This window comes from Apodemus sylvaticus, chromosome 12 (assembly GCF_947179515.1).
Source record: "Apodemus sylvaticus chromosome 12, mApoSyl1.1, whole genome shotgun sequence".
Classification (NCBI taxonomy): domain Eukaryota; kingdom Metazoa; phylum Chordata; class Mammalia; order Rodentia; family Muridae; genus Apodemus; species Apodemus sylvaticus.
In genome coordinates this window covers 24,627,528-24,651,689 of record NC_067483.1, presented here as the reverse complement: position 1 = coordinate 24,651,689, position 24,162 = coordinate 24,627,528, and the positions used below count along the sequence as shown (strand labels likewise).

General features: G+C 48.5%; 1 protein-coding gene and 2 non-coding genes across 3 annotated transcripts in view; 2 read left to right on the top strand and 1 right to left on the bottom strand.

Moving 5' to 3' along the window:
* Clasp1 (cytoplasmic linker associated protein 1) overlaps positions 1-24,162 on the bottom strand; it is a 230,916-nt gene that overhangs the window by 150,594 nt on the left and 56,160 nt on the right. The window contains exons 3-5 of the mRNA XM_052201268.1: positions 3,809-3,887; positions 2,409-2,512; positions 1,170-1,261 (exon numbers count right to left, since the gene is read on the bottom strand). Of these exons, the coding sequence (XP_052057228.1) occupies positions 1,170-1,261; positions 2,409-2,512; positions 3,809-3,887 (275 nt within the window). The remainder of the gene's footprint in view (positions 1-1,169; positions 1,262-2,408; positions 2,513-3,808; positions 3,888-24,162) is intronic.
* On the top strand, positions 4,442-4,566 carry LOC127697988 (U4atac minor spliceosomal RNA). The gene has a single exon (XR_007980643.1). It is a non-coding gene; the product is annotated as a U4atac minor spliceosomal RNA (small nuclear RNA).
* On the top strand, positions 10,110-10,241 carry LOC127697955 (small nucleolar RNA SNORA17). The gene has a single exon (XR_007980621.1). It is a non-coding gene; the product is annotated as a small nucleolar RNA SNORA17 (small nucleolar RNA).

Here is a 24,162-nt window from a genome sequence, read left to right as displayed (position 1 = left end):
GCCCTTGCCTCAGACCCTAGCTCTGCATTTCCTGCTCTGCCAAACTCAGTGAACCTAACCAAACTCCTTCGGGGTCCCCTCTGGAGGGGTCTGCAGACACTCTGCTAGTTCTGTTGATGACATGACAGTGCCAAGATGGCTGGTAGCAGGGCATCCGACTCCACACTGCTCTGCTGGGTACGTCAGCACGTCACTTTCCTTTGAGGTTCACTTTTATTTATATGCATGTCTGTCTGTATACACACAGGGGATGTCAGGTCCCCTAAAGGGAAATGTATATAAGTTGATAGCCACCTAATGTGGGTTCTGGGAACCAAAGTCAGGTAGGTCCTCTGAAAGAGAAACACACACCTTTAAGCACTTAACACTCCAGCCTGTTAGCCATTTTTCTCTGTCCCAATGCTGATGTCACAGACAGCCTTTGTGAATACATGGTATAAAATAGCACAGGGAACTCTGGAAATTATTTCAGCAGTTTCTTTTGGAGAGATGGCTCAGTGGTTAAGAGCTCTGGCTGCTCTTCCAGAAGATCCAGCTCAATGCCCAGCACCCGCATGGCAGCTCACAGTCCCAGGGGGTCTAATGCCCTCTTCTGGCCTCCAAGGGAACCAAGCTCACACCGGCAGGCACACAGGTGTGCATGCAGGCAAAACTCCCAAACGTAAAAAACAAACAAACAATGGCCATAGAAAACGACCCTGCTATTGTACTCTTACTCAAGAGAACTGAAAATTTACGCTTCTGCATTAACTTGTTACATGTCCATAGCAACTTTACTACTAGGAGGCCCAAACTTGAAGTCACCCATATTTTCTTCAATGGACAAATGGCTAAATAAACTGGGCTACATCTGTAGTAAATATTCTATACTGTATAGTCAGTCTATATACTAAACCGAAGGAGTCTACTCAGCATCGAAACAAAATGAGTTCCATACAGTGGCACACTGTGCTGCCTCTAGGAAATGTAATTACATGAAAATCTAAATGGCAAGCCTGAAAAGGCTCACACGTCTGATTCCACTTGAGAAGTCACAAAAGCATAGAAGCTACATGACACCCTGCCTTTTATTTAAGGGAGGGAGGAAGGAGGAAGGGAGGGAAAGAGAGAGGGGGAAGGAGGGAGGACGAGCTCTAGCCAAGCAGTTTGCAGGTTTGCTGCAGACTTACGCGTTGAGTGTGGCGATGAGGCAGAGGCAGATGCCCTCTCTGGTGCGGAAGTTCTTGTGTTTGAAGCCCCCGAGCATCCTGTCCCACACGTACTGTAGGTGACACGGAACAGGTGAGAGGGGTAAAGGATCTGCAGCTCCTCACAGGAAAACAGCAGTCATCAAAACAAGAGCTCTGGCCGCATCCCCGCCCCCCAGGGTCCTCTCAGAATCACACTGAATCACACATGAGACAAGGTGCTACTTTATTAAACACACCCAGTTACAGTGTGAGAAGCATGTGCACTTGTGTGACACCACTGGGCTCTCCCGGCAGTCCTGAGGAGGTATGACCACCCCACTTTATGACTGAGAATAGTTCTGCCTAAAGCACAGTGGTACACACACTGCTTTCTGTCTGGAAACCTCTCCTCACTGAGGCTCACTCCAGTAAGTCTCATCTCCCCGGGGAAACCCCAGCTGCAACCCTAACAATGGTCAGTGGGACCCTGAAAGACGGGGTGGGGTTCATCCATCTTAGCAAGCCCACTTAGCTATCATATGGGAACCACAGCTCTAGCCAGGCCCACAGGCTACTCCGAAACCACTAGCTGCCTCTTTCCAGAGAACTGGAGTGTCACTCACGTAAATAAGCTAAAGGGCCTAATAGATTAGCCCAACCCACTAATTTATGCAAATGAAACATTCTATTGGTTATGTATTTGGATCTCTCATATGAGGAGGGACTGTGGGCCATAAGAATGTTTACCTCTGTACTAGCTGGGTTTCTATCAACTTGACACAAGCTAGAGTCATTAAAGAGGAAGGAACCTCAACTGAGGAAACGCCTCCCATGAGACCCAGCTGTAGGGCATTTTGTCAATTACTGATCAGTGGGGAAGGACCCAGCACACTGTGGGTGGTGCCATCCTTGGGCTGGTAGTCCTGGCTTCTGTAAGAGAGCAAGCCATGGAAAGCAAGCCAGTACGAAGCACCCGTCCATGGTTTCTGCATCAGCTCCTGCCTCCAGGTTCCTGCCCTGTGTGAGCTCCTGCCCTGACGTCCTTCTATGATGGACAACATTGTGTAAGCATAAACTGAATGAACCACCCCCACCCCCACCCCCAGTATGCCTTTTGGTCAGTGTTTGCTGAAGCAATAGAAACTCTACGACAATCTCTAACCCATTAGTGTAAGAGAAGTTACGCCCCGAGAGGTGCACACACAGCTGGTGCAGACAGCCCCACTTCTCCTGCCCTACCTGGGGATTAGCAGCTTGATCCATGATCTTTAGCAGCAGGGTTTGGTCTTGCTCTCTCACGGAGTCTTTAGCATCTCCCAATCTGTCTATTAGACTTGGCAGCACTGGGAACCGAAATGGAAAAGGATTAAATGAGAAGAGACTTGGAATCTGAGGTCACCCGCTGCTCATCTGAAGTTTGCTGCCCAACTAAGACAGCTATTCCAAAGCCAGGGCTGGGTACGGACTGTGGATATAATCTCTGCACTCGGGTCGCAGGGGAACGAGAGTCAGGAGTCTGAAGTCATATTTTGCAGATACTGTTCAAGGCCAGCCAAAACCAGATAGCACCCAGTGTGGGAGGGAGGGAGGGAGGGAGGGAGGGAGGGAGCTTACAGCAGGAGGGTTCACACAGCCCCACAGTCCCCTGAGGGTTTATGTGCAGTTGCCTGCTGGTGGGAGAGTGAGACACTCTCATCAGTGCTGAGTTAAGGATAAAGACTCACCTTGTAAACATCATTCAACTACACTTTTGTAAGCAGCCATAATGAGAGTGAGAGGGAAACAGAGGTGACTGCAGGCCTGGGGTATGGCTGACCTACACTGTAGCAAATACCATGCTTGCAACTGACATATGCTAATAAAACATTACACAGCGCCAGCACACTTCAAAGACACTGGGCACATTTTACTTACAGCACACCAAAGCCCCACACCACATCCACACCCTAAGGCACGGCCAGCCCACCCAGGCCTATTCCAACCCTATTCGGCCTCTGGTGAGAATTCCTGAGTCTTGAGCCAATGTAGGAGGGAAATGGAAAATGATTCAAACACCAAATTTCGAACTGTAAGTTTTAGGATCCCACCATCTTTCTCAGCGAGCACACTGGCCACAAAACTACAGAAAAAGAAAAGGGAGAGTCACTGGTAACGAACACTCCTGGGCATTCCAGCTGTCACTGTGGCTTAGTGGTTAGTGCTTGCTAGCACACAGAGGGCATAGGTTCTATCCTCTCACAAAAGGGAATGGACAAAAGGGAATGGACAAAAGGGAATGGAGAGATTCTCTACTGAGACGGTTTATAAACAGAACTGCTTAATGTTTACGTTGCCACCATGAAACACACTGATTTAGTGACATCGAAACCGTGGGAAAATCCAACTGGCTCCTTTTTTTGTAGCACTTTTCAAAGAAAACTGCCTCTCCAAGGAGGTGGTGGGGGCAGTACATACTGACTGGCATCAAGTTGATGACTAAGCTGGCATAAAATCCTCAACTGGTAATATTGTATATTCAAAAGTCACAGCAGGATGGAGTAATTAGGGATTAGAGGGTAAAGTACCCGTTTAGGGGCAGTGAGGCCACGATGGAGTCCAGGGTGGGAGGGAAGGCTGAGAGTCTGCTGGCCAAGGCTCACCTGTGCCGATTTGCGCCTTGAACCGGTCCTGCAGCCTAGTCACCAGCGCTGACAGGATGTCCATGCCCAAGAGAACAACCTGCAACGCAAAGAAGCACAGCGTCAGCGGTGCAGTGGGGTGGCGCTGGCATAGCTGGTCCCCGCAGGCGCCGAGCGTCTGGGAAGGCTGAGCTGGCTGGAAGGGAAAGGATGCTCGGCACGGAAAAACCAGCTACCGTTTGGAAGAAAAACTCGCCGAGGCGGAACTCCACTGCCGCTGCACGACCCAGAGGAGCCCACTACGTTTGGCCCACTGCGGCCCCGCCCCATCCTTGAGTTGCGTATGCAAATTAACTAGGTCGCAACGTCCCACCCCCCCAAAAAAGTCGACTCTAAGCCTCCCTCCGGCCCCGCCCAGAGAGGCGTGTATGCAAATTTTCAGACTTGTGGCGCGCGGCCTTCTGGGTAAAGACAAGCGGGCTTCAGGAAGCCCCTCGGGAGTTTCGGGAAAACACAGAGGGTATTCACGTGGGTAGCAGCAGTCATAGAAAACACAGTACACCGGGCGGGTTGGGGCAGGCCTCCTGAGGCGGTCACCGCAACCAAACCGGGACTTAGAGCTTTCTGGCTGCCGGGCGCGCATGGTTGCTGGCAACCATCCTTTTCTTGGGGTTGCGCTACTGTCCAATGAACGCGTAGTGAGGGCAGTACTGCTAACGCCTAACAACACACCTGCATCGGTTAAAGCTTTGCTTTACCTTGGTGCAATTTTTGGAACAACCACCTCTCTTCCATGCTTAAGCATTCAAAGACATGGGAATAGCTGGTCGTGTACGGTCGCTGTCCTCGCAGTTCCTCTACTGCTTGCTAGAGGGCGGCCGGACATAATTACTACAAGAGCAGCCTGCTCACCGCTCCCCAAGATGAACTTCTAGTGATAATCTCAACAAAAAGCTCCCTTTGGCAGAATTTTGTGATACTAATGTAACTTTTAAAGGGTTCCGGATTGAGTTTTCATTCGGTTTACAAGTAAATCTAACCAGTTCAAACACCAAACAAGCACTGGGAAAAATTAGATACTTGGAAATGTGTAGTTCTTTTGAGGCGCAGCCCATGTGGCCCTGGACTGGCCTGCCACTTAGAATGTGGCCCATGCTGGCCTCCAACTTGTAGTTCCCAACTGCTGAAATTAGAGGCATGTGCCACACACACCCCGGGCCCTTTTTTCCTCTCAACTTTTAAAAGAGTTCTATTCATGAGCATTTTCTTTAAAACAAACAAAGAACTGGTCTTACTTTTGAACGACGGGATTTAAGTTTTACAGTACAGAAACCTGACAAACCATTACATCAGCGGGACCAAGGTCAGCTTAAACAATGCTGAGTCATGCCAGTGATGTAAGCTTAGAATAATGTGATGCCCACTCCACCTCCGTGCCAGTCTCCCTACAGCCAGCAAGCTGTGAGTAACCCCAAGGGAAACATGAGGGAAACTCAAACACCTGCCCGGTGCTCCACGGCTGTGGTCAAAGCCAAGGAGATGTGAGAAACTGGCACAGTGAAAACAAGGTTTTTATAGCTTCTTAATTTGCCTGGGAAAAGGAAAATGACATTCCAAAGATTGTTTGTTGTTGTTGTTGTTGTTGAAAGAACCCAATAATAAACCAAATTAAGAGCCAAAGAACGGGCTCCACTGAAAGTCCAAGGTACACAGAGCAAGAGACGTTACACAGGAGGGAAGTCAGGGAAAGGTCCCAGAGCAGCACAGCAGGCGAAGGGTTAGAGAACCGAGGCGCAGGTGCAGAGCACAGATGCTCCACGGAGGGCGTGGTAAACAGCAACAGCTGACACTCAGGGCTACTACAAAGGAAAGGGGAGGGAGGGAGAGTCGGAAGAGCGGGCGAGCGAGGCAGGAAGTGACAGCACAAAGAAATAGGAACTGCATACTACAGTTGGGAGTGCAAAGTGAGAGCCAGTGTGTGAAATGTTTTCAGAAAATTAAATAGAGTTGAACTGTACAATGCAGCAGTTCTGCTCTGGGTGTGAACACTGCAGAACGCAGGGCCAGGGCTCTGTGTACTCATGGCTGTGGCTGCGATTCTACAGCAAGCAGGGTAAAGCTCACACACGCAAGGTCTTCCCACTCCCGGCCTCTACCCTTCCTATCCACAACTGTGCTTTCTACAGTTGCAGCAAACAACAGTCCCAAAGTAACACATGAAAATTCCTGAAGTAAACAACTTAATGAATTTAAACTGTGTGCTATTCTGAACAGCACAAGAAACTATCACACTTAATCCCACTCAGAAATGAGAGCCGTCCATTTGGCCTCCGCCTCCATGCTGCCCTCCGTGAATCACTTGGCAGTCACACCGGTGGGCAGGCCTGCGGGGAGACATAGTGAGCTATAACCCTTACTACTTAGAAATGGTCCCAAAGCAGGAGAGTGACCCTGACAATCTGGGTATGCCAAGAGACAGTGCTGGGAGCACCGGGCGCAGCTCCACCCCTGGCTTCCACTTCAGCCGGGGCTTCCCAGCCTGGTGAATCTGTGCAGAGACACAAACAACAAGGTCCAGCACAAGGTGTGGGCTCCCTTCTACTGGCTACAAAGCGGAAGGATCTACACAGCGGTGTCACTAGTTCACATGCCAACTGATAACAGACGAGAAGTCCATCAACAGCCAGGAGAGGAAGCAGATCCTGACAGCGAGCACTAGAGCAGTGGCAACAGTGCTATTTTTACACAGACGCCCTTGGGTCACTCCAGTATCTACAGGAGCTAAAAAGAGAATGCCTCCCGTAACACACCAGGCATAATCAGTACAGCTTCAAAAACAGCTGCATGATCCTGGGACAGGAGAAAATCGTGGCCACATAAACACAAACTTCACAGGACCAGACTGAAGAGCTGGACCACACTGGACAAGCTATCTCAATCCCCAGGCCCTGTGGGAGAAGCACCGCAGCCCAAATCTACACAGACGCTCAGCACAGCCACGGTGTTCACAAGCCTTCTGACTACACCAAGTGCTGCGCCACCACCACATCATTCCAGACCCGGCCTTCAGGCCTGTTCCCCTCTCTCCAGGCAGCTCCAGACCTCGGACAAGTCATAACACCTCCCAGGGAACACCAAAGAACCTGCAGAGTCAGCTGACTCTCTCTCTCTGGTGCCCTGATAATGCCTGTGTGCCCTCTTGGGGACAGGGGACAGTACACGCCACCATCCATTGTCAGCTATCCATCTCCAGGAACCACCTTACAACAATCTATCCGCTCCACAGAGCACACAGGAGGGCTCGGAAGCTTTATTAATTGCTTGGCACACAGTAGGTACCCACAAGTACCTGCCCCCCACCCCCCATCAGGAAAGCATGGGTCAGGGCTGGACAGAGGGCTTAGTTGGGAAAGTGCCTGAAGTGCATCCCTAGAACCCACAGAACAGCCCAGGTATGGTAGCATCTGTAATCCTCTCACTGAGGAAGACTACAGACAGGAGGACACCCATGGCTTACTGAGCAGCTAGGCAGCCTAGCGAGCCCCACTGTCCGTGAAGCATTGTGTCAACACAGAAAGGTGAGCTGGGCGTGGGCACACCTTTAATCCTAGCAGAGGCAGGCAGATCCAGTGAGTTGGAGACTACCTTGGTCTACACAGCAAGTTCCATAAGAGTCAGGGCTACACAGGGACACCCCATCTCAAAAAATAACAAAATAAATACAAACAAACAAATGAATAAATGAATAAACAAATAAATAATAAAAAATAAAAGTGGAAAATTACCTCTGGCCTCCACATGAACTTAAGTATGTGCATGCATGTATGTGCACATGCGCACACGGAAACACACACATACACACAGAAACACACACACACTCAGATGAATAAAATAAGGAAGAAAAAGGGACATGAAGTGCAAAGAGAAAAGAAAGACTGCCTAAAACCTCGCCGTCCAGTGACAGCTGGCAATCCTGTTGACCACCCTGTTAGCACACCTGCCAGCCCGCCCACACATGCGGTTCGCTGGAGTGCTGCGCCAGGCTTCCCCAGCCAGGAGATCTACAGGCCATTCCCAGCGGCTGCCTGGCATCCTTACTTTCAGGATACTGAGCCAGGCGTCCACACCCACACCAGCAGGTGGACAGACAGGTCCACCTGTGTGCTGCTAGTTCTTAGCACCAATGCTTATCCGGACATCTGCAGGGCTAAAGACACTCATTCCACACTGATCCTGTCAGAGTGCAGTGCTGTCGGCGGGCATCGGGTACGTGCAGTTAGCACTTCAAATGTGCTCATGTCCAATCCCAAGGCAAAGCCAAGAGGAAAAATGTAACTTTGGGAGTTGGTCCACACACGCACAATGGGAGGACAAGTCTCACAGAGCTGTCCTTCAGAGCAGTCACCTAGGGAGTCTCTGGACATCCAAGGTAATGCTAGCACCACTGGGCTGGCCCTTTTTTAATCCTTATCTGGAGACAGTTATGGGACAGTTTATTCCCAGTTGCTGCTCCTACCCAGAGACGTAACTACTAGAAAGAGACTTAGGGCATTGCACCATCAACCCACTTCCTTTCCCAGGAGACAACTCTAGCCACAAAAGGCTAGATAGAGGTCAGGTGACATCAGTGTCAGGCAGAGTCAGGAAGTAGTGTTTGTAACTCAGACCTGCCTCATACAGTGTATTAATAATCAGAAGTATTCTGTGGTGATCTAGTCTAATAGAGTGATCACTGGCTGCACATAGGGAGGGCTAGGGACACAGCTCCAGTGCTTGTCGCACAAGTATGACAATCTTCCTTTGTGCATCAGCACCCACTGGCTAGGGTTTGGTGGCACAGGCTTGTATACCCAGTGCTGGGGAGACAGAGACAAGCAGATGGCTGGGGCTCCCTGGCCGGCCAGCCAGCTTCATCGGTGAAAGGTGGGCATCAGTGAGAGACCCTGTCTCAAAAAAAGAGTATGGGGGCAGCAAGGCAGACAGGAAGGACAGCTTCTGAGAGACGATACCTACCTAGCTGCCATACTTGTCTGTGCTTAGGCTCATAGACACACATACATATACATGCGTGCATGCACACATATGGGGAGAGATGCAGGTGGTGTAATGGGAACCAAAAGTTTTCATATCACTAAGTGTAACTCTTAGTGGCCGCCCAAGACTCGGCTACCCTGCTGCACTGCTGGCTACAAACTTCAATGAGCAAGAGAGATGGGGTTGTATCAGTGAGCATTCTGTGGGAGCTAGTCCAATGCAGGAATCGCTAGCTACATCTAGGGGCTAGGGCTATAGAAGGAGCGCAGGGCAGCCACGAAACCTGGACAGTGCTTAAGAGCTACAGTCATCACACTAAGCCGGAAGGCCGGAAGATAACATTGGTCATCTGCTCGAGGAAGCTGACAGAAGTGACCAAATGAAGCCTGTATATGCACACGATGAAATGCTGTTCAACAGCAAAGGAGAGAGCTGTGATGCACTTCTCCTCAGATGCACTGAGGAAATAGAAGGCTCAGTAAAACGCCAAGACACCAAAGACTGCAGACTGGACAATTTGCTCACAAGAAAGGCCCAGGGAAGGCAAGCTCACAGAAAGACACGCATGCCTTCCTAAGGCCGAGGTTCCCACTGAGGATGGCCACAGACGGCCATGAGGGGTCTTCCGGGGTAAGGAGAATGTCCTAAAACAGGGCAGTGGTGACAGTTATACAAATCAAACAACTGAACTGTACATGAAAAATTTTGAGCATCTCAATAAAACTTCTTTTTTAAGGCAAAAACTAATACTAGGCTTAAAAGATTCTCTGACTTTTCTGGTGATGAGACCATGGGAGGACTCTGACTGCTGAGGAAGGCAGCAGGCCCAATGAAGCAGGGACTGGAGCTGTGGGGGAAGGGAAATACCCCTGTACAGACCAAGTGCTGAGAGGCAGTGCAGAGCTTGGGGTCATGGGGTCCACAACCCCACGCCCACTCACACGGTTCAAAAGTCTCCCGTTGGGCACTGCTCTCTTGGTAAAACTCAAGTTTTACCAATTTGTAATTGGTTTTTCCAATTTTCCCAAATTCTGCAAATTGTATTCAGGAGGCTTACAGATTGATCTTTCTCACAAATGGAACGCAAGCTCCGTGGAGACAGAGCCGTCCGCCCAGTCACTCACTGCCTAGAACTGTCTGCTGAGTGAGTGAATGGCCTCCCTTGCTCCCTTGGAAAAAGCATCTTTCCCTTGGATTCAAAGTCAAGGTAAATATAAATATGAATGAGCACTTTCTGACTTACGTACCCCTGTTCATACTTCTTTGTTCATTAAAATATAATTCCATCTCTGGCCCTAGAAGCACTGCGGGTGTTGCTGCTGTGTCACAGGTGCATTAGCAGGTGGCAGAAAGGAGAAAGGCTATCTCTATGCTCAGTGTTCTGACCTTTGAATATGTGAATGATTAGTGGCTTAACAGTCCTTGAAAAGAGTTAGCCTGAAACAACCACCAGTCTGGTGCCACACAGGCCCAATGGCTCCCAGGACCAAGAGCAAGGCAGAGACTAAAAGAAGCCCTCCAAGGACTGAGGGCCTGAGCCCAAGTCAGACGACCCTCCCGTGGGGCAAAGAGCAAGCCCAGATGAGGACCAGCCTGGGCCATGGACCTGGACAGGGAGCTAGCTGGGAAGACCGCCAACTGGGTGCCACACAGGTGGGGGGGGGGGGGGTTGGGGGCAGGGACCATGACCTACCTGAGCCCTGCCCAGTGCCATAATGCACAAGCAGGGCACAGCACTCCTGAGACCACCTCTGAGATGACCCGGACACTCAGAGACCCCTGGTGCCAATAATGTGAGCAGGTAAGTGGTGGGGAAATGGAAGAGAAAAAGAAGGAGGATGTGGGAGCAATGAAGAGGCAGAACTGGAGACACCAGGGTAGCAAGGAAGGAGGAACAGCCTGACGGGAACTGCTGGTGACCCCAGCTGCGGCCATGGTGGGCTCCTGGACTGTGCTGTCACATAGGGCCATGTCTGGCTCTGTGGCCCTGAAGCAGCAGGAGTCTGTTGCCACCAAAGGCCAGGCAGACATCCCTAGTCTGGGCTGCCCCTGGGGACAGCTCGATGTCTAAGAGTTGTACAGAACTGGCCCCACCCTTTACCCTGGGGTCTTGACAGCAGGACTGCTAGCTGTAGTATTCAGGAAAGCAGATACACATTGCAGAAGTTGCAGGTAAACCAGACCCTATGAGTATGGGAGGGCTGGCCCTGTCACCTGTGTCCTGTGCAGTGGTGTAGGCCTGCTCCTCATCAGCTGTGGCACTCCAGAGAGCAGGCTCTGCACCTCAACTGGTCCCTTGACTAGGAACCGCAAGTGGTCTTCAGGGCTCTATGAGCACTGTGGCCAGAGCTCTCCTATGTGCCCCACTCTGCAGTCTACACTCAACTGTCAGTGCTGGCCCTGGGTCTTAACATGGTTGACAATTCAAATCAGCAGCCTCCAACACTTCTGATCGTACATCTGTATTAGAATTCCTAATATGTGTACTCATGAAACATACAATCCATTGCTATGTAATGACTCAATACAATTAGAGAATATATGCAAGATAGAGTAACTTCAAAACCGACATTAAAAATAAGTATACAACCCAGTGTGCTAGTTGAGTGACCCCACTAATGTAGCTGGTAAGGCAGTGTCACGTGGACAGCACTTCCGACCAGGAGGAAAGGGTCCTATGGTGACACACACGTCTGAGAGTCCCTTGGGTTTATGCTCACACTGTTGCAAAACTATGGTGTTCAGGGAGATGGCTCAGAGGGTAAGATACTTGCTATGCGAGCATAAGGACCAGAGTTCAGGACCCTAGAATCCATGTAAATCTAGACACAGTATGATTCCTACAGCCAGATAGAAGGCAGAGACAGGAGACTGCCCAGAGTCTAAAGAGCTAACCAATCTGGAGTTCTCAGGTGAGACTCAAACAAAGAGAAGAGATGCTATGGCATGTGACTGCACACACACACACACACACACACACACACACACACAGAGAGAGAGAGAGAGAGAGAGAGAGAGAGACGGAGAGAGAGAGACAGAGAGACAGAGAGAAAAAAAGGCTTTATAAACTGAAGCTCATAATTTGGCCTGTGCACCCTAAGGAGGTTTTACGCAAACTTAGCCCACTGGCCAGCAGCACTGGCAGCCCAGCCAGCAGCCCCCGGAAGGCACGCCTTATCTAAGCTCAGAGCTGTGAGATCCGGGCCGCTGAGGTGGAGGTGGGCTAGGTATACCTGGGAGAAAGACAACCCACACAGAACAAGACAAAGAAGCAGAATGTTCAGTCTTCAGAAATCTGGTTAACAGAACGCAGGGGCAAGAACGTTGGAGGCAAGGACATGGAAAAACAGAACCCGTACGCTGTCGGACTACAACAGGACGCAGCCTCATAATTCAGTGAGAACCATGAGAAATTCTGTCCCAGACATTCTACTCCTAAGAAAACAAGAGAACAGAAAAGCATCTACACAATACACAAATACTCAAAACAACTAGCTATTCACACTTATCAACCCACATCCAACATCCAACAACTGATGACCAGATAAACAAAACTACACATCTCTACAATGGAGTATTTGAGAACAATGGAATTAAAGATACTAAATTCACAGCACAATAAGAGTAAGACCCCTTGAAAATAGTACCTCTCAGGGAGATGAGCCGGGCACAGAGGACATGTGCCACATGGCGACTGTGACATAGCTGGGAGAGCGACAGAAGAATACTTGGGGATGGAAGGTGGCTAACGGGTGCCACTGCCAGGTATTAAGATGGGGCATGGCTGCTGCTGACTAACAGGGTCCTCCTCAGAGGACAAAGGCTTTACACTTAGGTAACGATGGGAGCCCAGTAGATGGCTGGGCGAGGACTGGGACTTGTAGCTACGCCTGATGACCTGAGTTCAATTCCCCAGGACTCACAGAGTAGAAGCAAAGACTGGATTCCTGCAAGTTGACCTCTACCTCCATATGCAGGCTGTGGCATGTGTCTACGTGCACGAACACACATGCACACACGCACGTGCACACACACACAAATAAATAAATCTAGTTATTTTTAATTAAATCGTGAGATTGGTTATAGAACTGTGAATATGCAAAAATGAGCTGTATTTTATATAAAAGAGTAATTTTTTATAATAGTGAATTTCAGAAAAGCAGTTAAGACCACCACCACCACCACCACCATCATCATGAGTTATTGACCTGGTCATCATCATCATCGTGAGTTATTGACCCGGTATTCCAGAGCAAATTGAAGACAAAAGATGACGCTTATCAACAAAAATACTGAAGCAACCAATAAAGCCAGCAGGTGATTAGCAGTGCTGTACTAAGTACCTTATGGTTTTTTATTATAGTCTTGACAAATGTACTCTGCCCTTGAAATACAGACAATAATCTTTGAATCATTTTAAGGGAAGGGGTTAATTAAAAGATAACAGAACAAGCCCCAGAGAGATAGCTCAATGGGTAAAGTTGCGTGCCGCGGCTGGCAACCTGAGTTCCATCCCTGGGGCACACATGGTGATAAGAGGAAAATATGACTTGCACAAGCGTCCTCTGACCATACTACACATATATGCATGCGTGAGTGTATGTACACGCAAAAAAATAAAATTTTAATTAAATAAATATATATACACATGTATATGTCTAACAGAACAATTAATAGTGTCTCGCTATCAAAAGTAGGATACAGCTACTAAAAGAAACATTGTAGACTGGCAGCTATTTAACACGGAAATGAGCCTGTGTCACGGATAAAGCTGCAGAGCACTAGAGATGCAGTGACTCTGTTTTCAAAAGCAAACCTTCAATGCATGGGTTGTGCGCAGCGGGTGCACTCAGAGAAACCAGCTTTTCAGCTTGGACATCATATGTGTCTGTTCTATGACATTTTTACAAGCATATATAAATTGAGAATTAAGACCATAAGAAGACTATGAGGCTGGGCAGTGGTGGCGCAGGCCTTTAATCCCAGCACTCTGGGAGGCAGAGACAGGCGGATTTCTGAGTTCGAGGCCAGCCTGGTCTACAGAGTGAGTTCCAGGACAGCCAGGGCTACATAGAGAAACCCTGTCTCGAAAAAACCAAATCCAAAAAACCAAAAAAACCAAAAGACTATGATAGAAAAGACACCTAAAGTCTCACTCTGTTTCTGTATATACCATTCTTATACTCATGTGCACGACACACTTCCTCTGAAGTTAATCAAGTAGGTTAGGCTGGCTGGACAATGAGCCACAGCGACCCACCTGTCTCCCACTACCCAGCACTGAGATCACAAGTGTGTGACACTACATCCAGAGTTTCTTTATGTGGGTCCAAGGTGCCAATTTCAGGCCTCATGCTCCCCCCCTGAGCTATCTCCCAAGCCCTTAACATTTTAAATCTGAAACACATAAATTCAACTCCCCAGGAGCGGCCACCAGGGTGGAAAGGAACACGGCCGGGTTCTAATTGCAAGGTAAAGAGGGAATCCTCACCCGAGAGCACTCTCAGCCCAAGGTCATGTCCACCTGAACAGAGTGGAGCCCTGCACTAGGGAACACTCCAAGAACAAGTAACTGTAATCATGGCGGGTGGTAGCTATGTGCAGATTATGACATTCTCTGTACTTTGAGCATATTTCAATGTTTTCACAATACAAGTCGAGGAAAAACAATAAAGGTCTTCTCTGTATTTGAGCTCCAGAATCCATCTTCCTTAATTATTCCGTCATCAGAATTAAGATACAGGACCATTAGTCGGGGAGGGAGGGGGCCCTGACTGGGGACTTATGCCCAGACCCTCCTTCCCTTCCTCTAAATACTGCAGTGCAGAGCACTGTCTCATACAACCATGGCCACAGGAAAGCGCAAGGGCAACAGGACAGTAGGGCCAGCACTAAACTGAGAAAAGCAGAAGTGAATTTATTTACTACTGGTTGGTTGATAATTAATGATTAATCACAGGGCACACCTATCTCCCCAGCCTACTGAGCGACTGAGACTACAGGCTCCGATACCATGTCCAGCTCTATGACATGGTGAATAAAGGAGAGACATAAATTGAAGGTCTCACTACAGACCACAGAGAAGAGCCGCAGCCTCTGGCTCAGACACCAGGCTACCCTAAGACCAGGACCCCTGGTTTCTCTTTCCTGCCTTACAGCAAAGAGCCAGACTCAGCTCAGGAGCCTGGAGGCGGGCAGGCTCAGGGCTGACTGTGCCCAACTACTTCATATGTTCCATAAATGCTGGCCGAGAGGTATGAGCTCTTCCCGGGGGAGAGGGAGCTATGTGGAACTGAGTGCAAAGCACGCAGCCTAGGGGGCCTGATTCCCCTCACTCCGTCTCTCACACCCTTTCCTGCTTGTCAGAGATCCACCCAGCCATTCAGCAACAACAACCCCAACAACACAAGACTAGACACAACCAGTTGCTCCAACAATAACGGAGACTTGACTATTAAAAATGGAGGAATAGGAGGAGGTGGATGATGATGAGGAGGAGGCTGGTAGAGAAAGAAGTGCAGGAGGAGATGGAGGAGAAGGAAGATCAGGAGGAGGAAGAGGAGGAGGAGGTGAAGGAGGAGAGAGAAGGAATTCTCAAGAATCCTAGTGGAACATCCTCCAGACCACTTTCAGATCAATGCAGTGTGGAAACTTTCCCACCCTGGAGTTATCTCAAACTCTTCTATTATTTACGGGGCTCAACCTAAGCACAGAAAGACAGCAGGCAAACTTCACTTACACTGTTCTTAGCCCGGGGGCCTGGTTCATTCAAGGTTGGTTTCTAAGTCTTCCCTTTCTATGCCAGTGGCAGTGAGGACAGGAAATCCTCTCTTTTGTTTGGTTTTGTGCTTACAGCATTTGAAATAAAAGTCACCTGTCTCTGCAGTCCTCAGTGCCTTTTCCTGGCAACCAAGTAGCTCTAGATCAACTTCACATCCCCCCTCCTATTATGATTGCACACTGACTTGATTTTCATAATTGTTGCACCTGAGGTCCTGGGGCCAAGCAATAACAGCCTTTTGACATCACAAGATAATATTATCATCTACAAAGTTTATGTTAGAGAAAAATAAGCACACTCACTCACTCACTCACACACACACACACACACACACACACAAACACACAGATCTCGTAACGCTTTAAATAAGTTTTTGATTCCTGCTGAGCCACACAGCTGCCCTTAGCAACATCCACACACAGCCTGGGGACCACACAACTTTGAAGGGCAGAGGGGCGTTGGACAGTCCCCTGTTTTAGCGTCAGCTTTGTCACCTGCTCCCATATCTGAGAAAGGCTCCAAAGTCCAGCTCTTTCTGTGACGCTGTAGCCAGAGCTGCAGAGGTAAAGGCAAGAAGCCTAGTACACATTTTTATCAACCTTTCCCGGCAGTCATTAAAGCGATAGAAACCCTTGAGATCACCCTGCAAACGCCCTGGAGCACTGGGGGAGGCAGGGAGCACACAAGCAGCCAGACAGAAATGACTTCTTTCCTACACACAGCTCCGGAGGAGAAGGGAGGGAAGACAGTCAGAACCCAATGCCCCACGTCTTAAAATATCCTTCAGGCTTCAGTAAGCCGCTGTCGGACAGGCGCACTAGGATAAGCAAGTAAATGCAAGTGCACAAGTAGGCGAACTGTATAATGGGCTGGCCAGATGGCTCAGAGAGTAAAGGCACTTGCTGCCAAACCTCAACATCTGAGTTCAAGCCCAGGACCCACACAGTGGAAAGGGAGAGCTGACTCTTGCAAGCTGCCTTCCCACCGAACAGGTGAAGTCTGTGGTTCATGAAACAGCTGGTGGGCACCTCTATACCTCAGGCTCATCTATGATGAGTATTCATGAGGTTCCTCCATCAAAAGAATTTATCATCCACATCTGGAATTATGAAGACCAAAAGAGAGCTCTCCCACACAAGGCAGGAAGTATGCAGAAAGACTTCGGTGGACAAAGGGAACAGTCTGGCTGGGCTAACCTGATGCTAAACGGTATGTCTCTCTGTGCTCCATATTCCCAAGCAGCTTTGCCTCTCTTACAAAGGCTGGGTGTGCAGGTGCTGTGACCGTGTCTTTCAGTCCCTTGCAACCTGCCGGTCCTTCCTATTCCTGCAGGCAGCCCTGGTACCCCAGGAGGCAGTCATAACCCTTTGTGGCACCTGCGTTCCCCTGAAAGATACGCCTGGCTTCACTTAAAACAAAAACAAGATGATCTGTCTCTAAACTAGCTGTGAAATAAGCAGCGTCCATATCTGGAGCCAGGCAAAGCTCTGCCCTGAAGGGACGCGCTCACTGCACTAGCTGTGACCTCCATGCCCACCCCTCCCGCGGCAGAGAAAGGCTGTCAGGCACTGAGGCTGCAGACAGCTGACTCTCCGTGCTGGGAGCTCGGGGCTTTTCCACCAGGATGCTGCAACCCTGGCTTACTGGTAACTCAAACAAGGATCACCAGGCATGAAGTAGATCTGAAGCCCAGCGCAGAGGCCAGTGCAGCACTGAGACTCAGAACACAGTGCAGGGAACAGGGGCCACAACTTTTCTAAGTCCTTTCCCGGCTTGAGTCCATTGTCCTAGGTCACCCTCAGGGAAGGCACTAAGCAAAAATGTGAAATCTGAGGGGGATGCTCAAAAGGGCAGTGCGGCTGTCTCAGAGAAGGCTGGAAAGGAGAGAGGAGCAGGGCTGGCTCTGAGCTTTGGCCCCGGCTCCCCTCTGAGATTGACAGCTGCAGATCCTATTAATGGCTCTCCAGCACCCTTCTTACATTTCACTGTTTTAATCCAAGCCACCAGAAAGTTCTAACAAGACCAGCCAATAAAGCCTACAGCCAGGGGCTGGGGAGCGGAGGCTGCACTAGTGTGCAGGAGAACGGGTAGGCAGTATGTGCAGGGTGGCTGCTGTGGCCTCCCTCGGGCGCCTCTTGAGTCCGGCATGAATTCTGTGGCTGCTGTATAACCGAGCTCTCACTTTTTAACTCTTGGCACTTCTTCATGAGCATCACAATTATTTTTTACCATAAACTTTCCATTGCTCCATGGAGTCACACTTCTGCACCTATGAGGACTGGTTTCAGGATACCTCAGTACACATACATACTCAAGTCCCCGAAGTAAAATGTCACAACAGTCTGGCCTAAATTCAATAGGTTGAAGCACAAGAACTAGAACAAATTCCAGACCAGTTTGGACCACACAACCATTTCCAGTCCAGCCTGGGCTCTGTCTGGTATGGGACTTCATCTCAGAAAAAGAAAAGACATGGCCAGTGGGTAAAGGCCCTTGCCATCAAGGCTGACAACTCAAGTTTGATCCCTTGGACCCACATAGCAGAAGAACAGAACTGACTCACACAAGTTGTTCTCCAACTTTCCCATGTGTCATGGTGCACAACACACACAAACACACACACACACACACACACACCAAAGAAACATACCAGCCAGTCTGAAAACTGCAAGCACATGGTGGAAAGCTGTCATCTCCTGTAAAGCTATTATTGGGTAGAGCTATTACAGAGAATTAAGGATACCTCACTTAGTGGCCTAATGCCTATAGTTTTGGCTGCCTTTGGTCAAGGCAAATTCAAAGCCCCCAAGACATGAGCAATTAGCTTACTAAACACAAGCCTGGTCTCAGGTTAGCTTTAAACGCCAATGGTCATCTTGGTGATGATATCCGTATTCCACACCACTCAAGTGTTTTCTCAACAGTGAATACCATGCTGGACACCACGCAGTCCCTTATCTTCCCAAAGGAAGATTTGAAAACCTACCAAGGGTCTCACAGCTTAGCCACACTGCCGGGAGGCACCAGGCTGGCCTCGAACTCAGAAATCCACCTGCCTCTGCCTCCCAGAGTGCTGGGATTACAGGCGTGCGCCACCACCACCCGGCTCTACCTACCTTTCTAAGAAGACAAGTTCAGAGAGAATTGTGCATTCTGAGCCCAAAGAGCCCAGCTTCACGTGCCCCGTGTGCCACGCATCTTCATGTATTAAAGGGGGTGCACAGCAGCTGGCCAGCCACTGACGGTGAATGAAAATGAGCTGCCTGCAGGTGCAGCACAGCCTGGTGCCCAGGACCAGTCCATGAGTCTAGATGCTTCTACTGTGCCGCTTCCTCCATTCATGGACTGGTACCTGAGCACTGCTGGGAGAGAGCACTCTCCAAGCTCAGTTCTTACAGTAGAACCCTGAGCAAAACAAAGCCCGCCTTCTGCCCCCCCCCCCCAGGATCAGGGATGGGCAGTGCCCCAAAGCTTCCCTGTATGCAACCATGGCCCCCAGCAGCTGCCATGGCTTTGCTCAGGCCACTGGAATGTCCACACTCTCCTGACACAAGCTTGCCTACCTTTAAGGTCCCGCTGCAGAGCCATCACTTCCAGAAGGTTCTGGACTCTGGCACTCTGCTCCTGCCACACTCTAACCACTTAGCGGGAATATTTAACACGGAGAAGTGTGTACAAGCCACATCTGTTCTAGCTCACCGTTCTGAAGACTTCCAAATAATTGCTTTTTCCTTCCTAAACCATCTAGGTACCTCTTCTCAAAAAGTAAATTTATAAGCTGGGTAAATGCACTGCTGGTTTAGTTACCCTCCTATATTCACCTGGGAGCTCAAGGAGAATCCAGGGACAGAGGGAAGGAGGGGTACCATGCCAGGAAGCGCTCTCTCTCTCTCTCTCTCTCTCTCTCTCTCTCTCTCACACACACACACACACACACACAAAACACACACACTACTTCTGTCCTTCCAGAAGGCACTGCTAGCTTGTAAAGTTTGAGAGGAGGGGAGGGTTTGTAAGACTCACACACTTTTATGCCCATAAAATACAAAGGGAAGTTAGGCCTTACTGACTCTCAGTGATCCATCGAGTTAACGCAGCTTAGAAAACTTTTCTAATAAAAATGTTGGTGCAAGTCAACACCAGCACCAGGATAAAAAGCTCAGCACAGAGCAGCAGGATTTAGTTTCATGCCCAGGAGACTTGACTGCTGTGCACTGGGTTCCCACACACACGGTGGGTCCAGCAGAGGACATGCGGCTCACACAGCCAGCCCATAAGCAATGGCTCCTCACAGTTTAGAGCAGCGGTCCTCAACTGGGTAGTCAGGATAGCCAAGCTCTTTCCTCCTGCATCCCTGCAAGAAATCAGGACCAGGGCAGCTAAGAAGGACGGTGGGTGGCTTTCAGGCCCCCGCCACTACGACCACCACCACACTCTGGGATAACCTATCAAAGAAATTTCTTTGGAAAACTGAATTTTTTTTTTTTTTTAAATTTCAGGTAAGGAACACATTGGATTCTAAACAAATGAAGTAGCAAGCCATTCTTTAATAGTCATAACACAACTTTAACAAACACACTTCAGCACTAAGCAAGTAATAAACTCATAACTGATCTCCTGATAGTCCCATTGAGAATTTCTTTCTAGGTGACTCTAGATTGTCAGGTTGAAAATCAAACTAAATGTCATGTTTGCAATAATTAATTAATTAATCAGTCTTCAACTGCTAACAAAGTTTAGGATGTGTATTTTCCTGGTTAGTTTTTTGTCAACTTGACACAAGGTAGAGTCTCAAAAAGAAAGCATATCAACTGAGAAAATGCCCCATCAGCCTGGCCTGTGTCTCAAGTATGTTGTTATCCAATGAATGATGTGAGAGGCCTGGCCACCGTGGGCAGCACCATGCCTGGGCACATGGTCCTGAGGTGTATAAGAAAGAAAACGGAGCAGGCCAGGAGAGCAACCCACCAAAAAGCATTCCGCCATAGCCTCCTTCTGCTTCAGTTACTGCCTGAGTTCCTACCTTGGTCTATCTCAGTGGACTGTGACTTATGTGTAAATCAAATAAGCCCTCTTTTCCCAGGCTACTTTTGGCCACAGTCTTTATCACAGGGACACGAAGCAAACTAATAAAGGTATCAAGGTAGTTGTCATTCGACCAACACTCATTTTTCAGGTGTGTGAGATAGGATGAACAAGGGATGTTCTGGGCTGTTGCTCACCCTAAGACCCTCACCCCACCTCACTGTCGAGAAAGCCGAGAAGTCAGCCAACTTCTCACAAGCACAGGGTGAGGGTTCCACTGCTGTGAGCAGACACCATGACCAAGGCGACTCTTATAAAGGACAACATTTAATTGGGGCTGGCTTACAAGTTCTAAGGTTCAGTCCATTATCATCACAGCAGGAACCAGACAGGTAGAGAAGGTGCTGGAGAAGTTGAGAGTTTTACATCTTGTTCTGAAGGCAGACGGAAGACTGGCTTCCTCAGGCAGCTAGGAGGAGTCTCTCAAAGCCCACGCCCAGTGACACACATCCTCCAACAAGGCCACACCTCCTAATAGTGCTACTCCCTGGGCCAAGCATATACAAAGCACCACATACCATTATTAACAATTCATGTTAGCCAGTCCTGCTCATACCAATATACTGCTGCTTTAGGATACATTGGGGGGGGGGGTGTAACTTAAAAGAGAATTTTGTTTTAGTTTTTTATAACAAAGTTTGCTTTGGGAGAGAGAAAAAGTTACTTCAAATAAAAGCTAGCAAGAGACACTTAATATCCAGTCAAATATAATTGAATTTAATAAGCAGTTACAAATACCCTGGGTCCTTTTAGGCAAGAAAGAGGTTCAAAAACCCAAGGATAAATAAAAGGAAGTCTATCTCTCTCATCACACTCTCACCTCTCTGCCCCTTGGGCTCTCCTCCCCTCCCCCCTCTCTCCCTCCCCCCTCTCTCCACATGGTCATGGCCGGCCTCGGCCTCCACTTATCAACTCTCTACTTTCTTCTCTCTCTCTCTCTACTTTCTTCTCTCTCTCTCTCTCTCTCTCTCTCTCTCTCTCTCTCTCTCTCTCTCTCTCTCTCCCTCTCTAACTCCCATCCTCTGCCCTGAATAAACTCTATTCTATATCCAAAAAAAAAAAAGAAAGAAAGCCTTTATCTGCAAAATCATGGGCAATATAGTTGAAACAAATATGCAAAAGGTCATAATTTAAGAAAAGTGTGATCTGGCAAAATGAACTATGGCTCAGGGAATGCAGGGAACACCAACTACTATGTCGGTTCTTTCAACCAGGAAACAGCCCAGACTTCTCAGAGGCCAGAGCATATATGCTGCATCGTTAGTCATATAGAGTGCTCAGCAGAGCTAAGGAGACGCAATCCACACAGCCAAAGGAACTACCACTGGAAAAGTTTGTCCCAGAGCGGCACCTGTAGGAGAGACCCAGAGGGGCTCCAGGTAAGCATGCTCAGGAGCCTGGGCTTTCATCTTTAAAAAGCGGAGCATCAAGCTCCTCAAACGCCCGGGAATGCATAGCACTCTGTATTAGAATGCTTGCTTGGCCTAGAAAGAGAGATGCTAGCTGGAAAACTGCCTCACCAAGCCAGACAAGAAGACTGGCAGCTGAGTCCCATTTCAGGGACCGGCTGGACAAAAGGCAGGGGTTGGCTTGAAAGACAGACTTGCAAGTATTTAACCAGCCATATTTTCTTTATGCCCTTATGCTATCTTCAAATAGGTATGCACTTCTAAACACAGCAGGAAATACAGCTTCTTTTAGGAAAAAGAACGTATTGCTAATTAGGTTGTGTATGTTGGGGAGAAAGAACATGTGAGACATAAAAACTTAACCCTAGAATTCTACTGTGGGTGCTTAGTCATGCCCCAAGGCTAAACATGATCAAAGGAGCTCAGGCTGCATTGCAGCTTCAGACCTCAAGCTCCACCCATCTTCTTCCCACCCATTGGAAAATGAGTACGGTCAGGGATGGCAAAATGGCTCAGCAGATAAAGGAGCTTGCTACCAAGCCTGATGGCCCAAGTTCAATCCCAGGGAACCACATAATGGAAGGAAAGAACCTTTAAAAAGTTGTCTTCTGGGCCAGCTCTGCAGTTTTGCTCTGCAGAGTTTTTGTGCCCTTCCCTGTACCCAAAATCTTGGGACAGAACCTAGGGCCTTGGCAAAAGCTCTAACACTGAGTTAAATCTCCAACCTCTTCCACAAAGCTCATGGAAACAGTTTCCTGAGACTACCCACGTTCAACAAAGGAATATGTAAACAAAGTGACTGAGTTAAGGAGACCCACACCAACTTACCCAAAGGCAACTTAAAATAGCTCTGAAATGCTAGCAATGCACGCTAACCTATCAATTTTCTGCTCTTTAAGACATCTGTTAGATAATGTCTTAATGTTAGATAATTGTACTGTTTGCCCCAAAGCATTATGGCTGCTTCTACAGTCACTAGAGTCAAAAGTAATTCTATTTCTCTTAAGGTCTATATTAATACTCTCCTATTAAGTTTAACCATTTCTACTAGGACCCCTCTGCACTATAACCTATGTTATATATGTATGAACATATATGTGTGTGTTATATATGTATATATATGTACTATATAACACATAGCTTATATTCTTATAGCTAAGGATGAATCTATTCTAACCTCAGATTTAAAGGTACAGAGACTTGGAAAATACAAATACAAACCCCTGAGCATGTGTGCCCTGTGAATCATTATCACTGTGGCCACAGAACAAACCAACAAGCAACAGGGAAGCTTTGCAGAGTACAACGGGGCTCCCAGTGCTGAGGGGGAATGTTGACACGAAGGATGGTTGCTGGGGACAGGGATGGGAGAAAGGACACAGATTTCAGTAGCACTACAACAGCTCCTCAGACGTCAAGCCCACTTACTGCTCTAGCAAAGGACCTGGGCTTGACCCGAGGCATCCACACGCAGCTCACAACCATCCATCTTCCAGCTCCAGGGGATCCAGTGCCTTCCTTTTCTGACCTCTAAGGGCACCAGTCAAACATATGGTTCAGATGTATGCAGGAAAAAACTCATACACACAAAATACAAATAAGTATTTTTTAAAAGTGTTAGTAGAATGGAGGTGTTATGGTTTGGCTATAAAAGTCTCCATGAATATACAATACTTGTTCCCACCCGTGGTGCTGGGGGAGGGTTGTGGAGCCTTTGGGAGGTGAGGCCTAACTAGAGAAAGGTTTCTGGGGGCAGGCCTTAAATATATGGCCCACCTCTCCTTCCAGTCTGTCTCCCTTCTCCTGTTCCTTCCTGGTCCATCAAAACATAAGCAACCCACAGCCAGTTCCTGCCACACAGAGCTACCCACGATGGTAGATCAACCTGCCACAGGTGCCTACAAAAAGGTATCCCTCACACTCTGAATCCCCATGAGATAGACTGTATCTCCCTCACTGTGAATCCCCACAGGACTGACTATATCTCTCATACTGTGAATCCCCATGAGATAGACTGTATCCCCACACTGTGAATCCCCACAGGATGAACTGTGTCAACTCTGAAA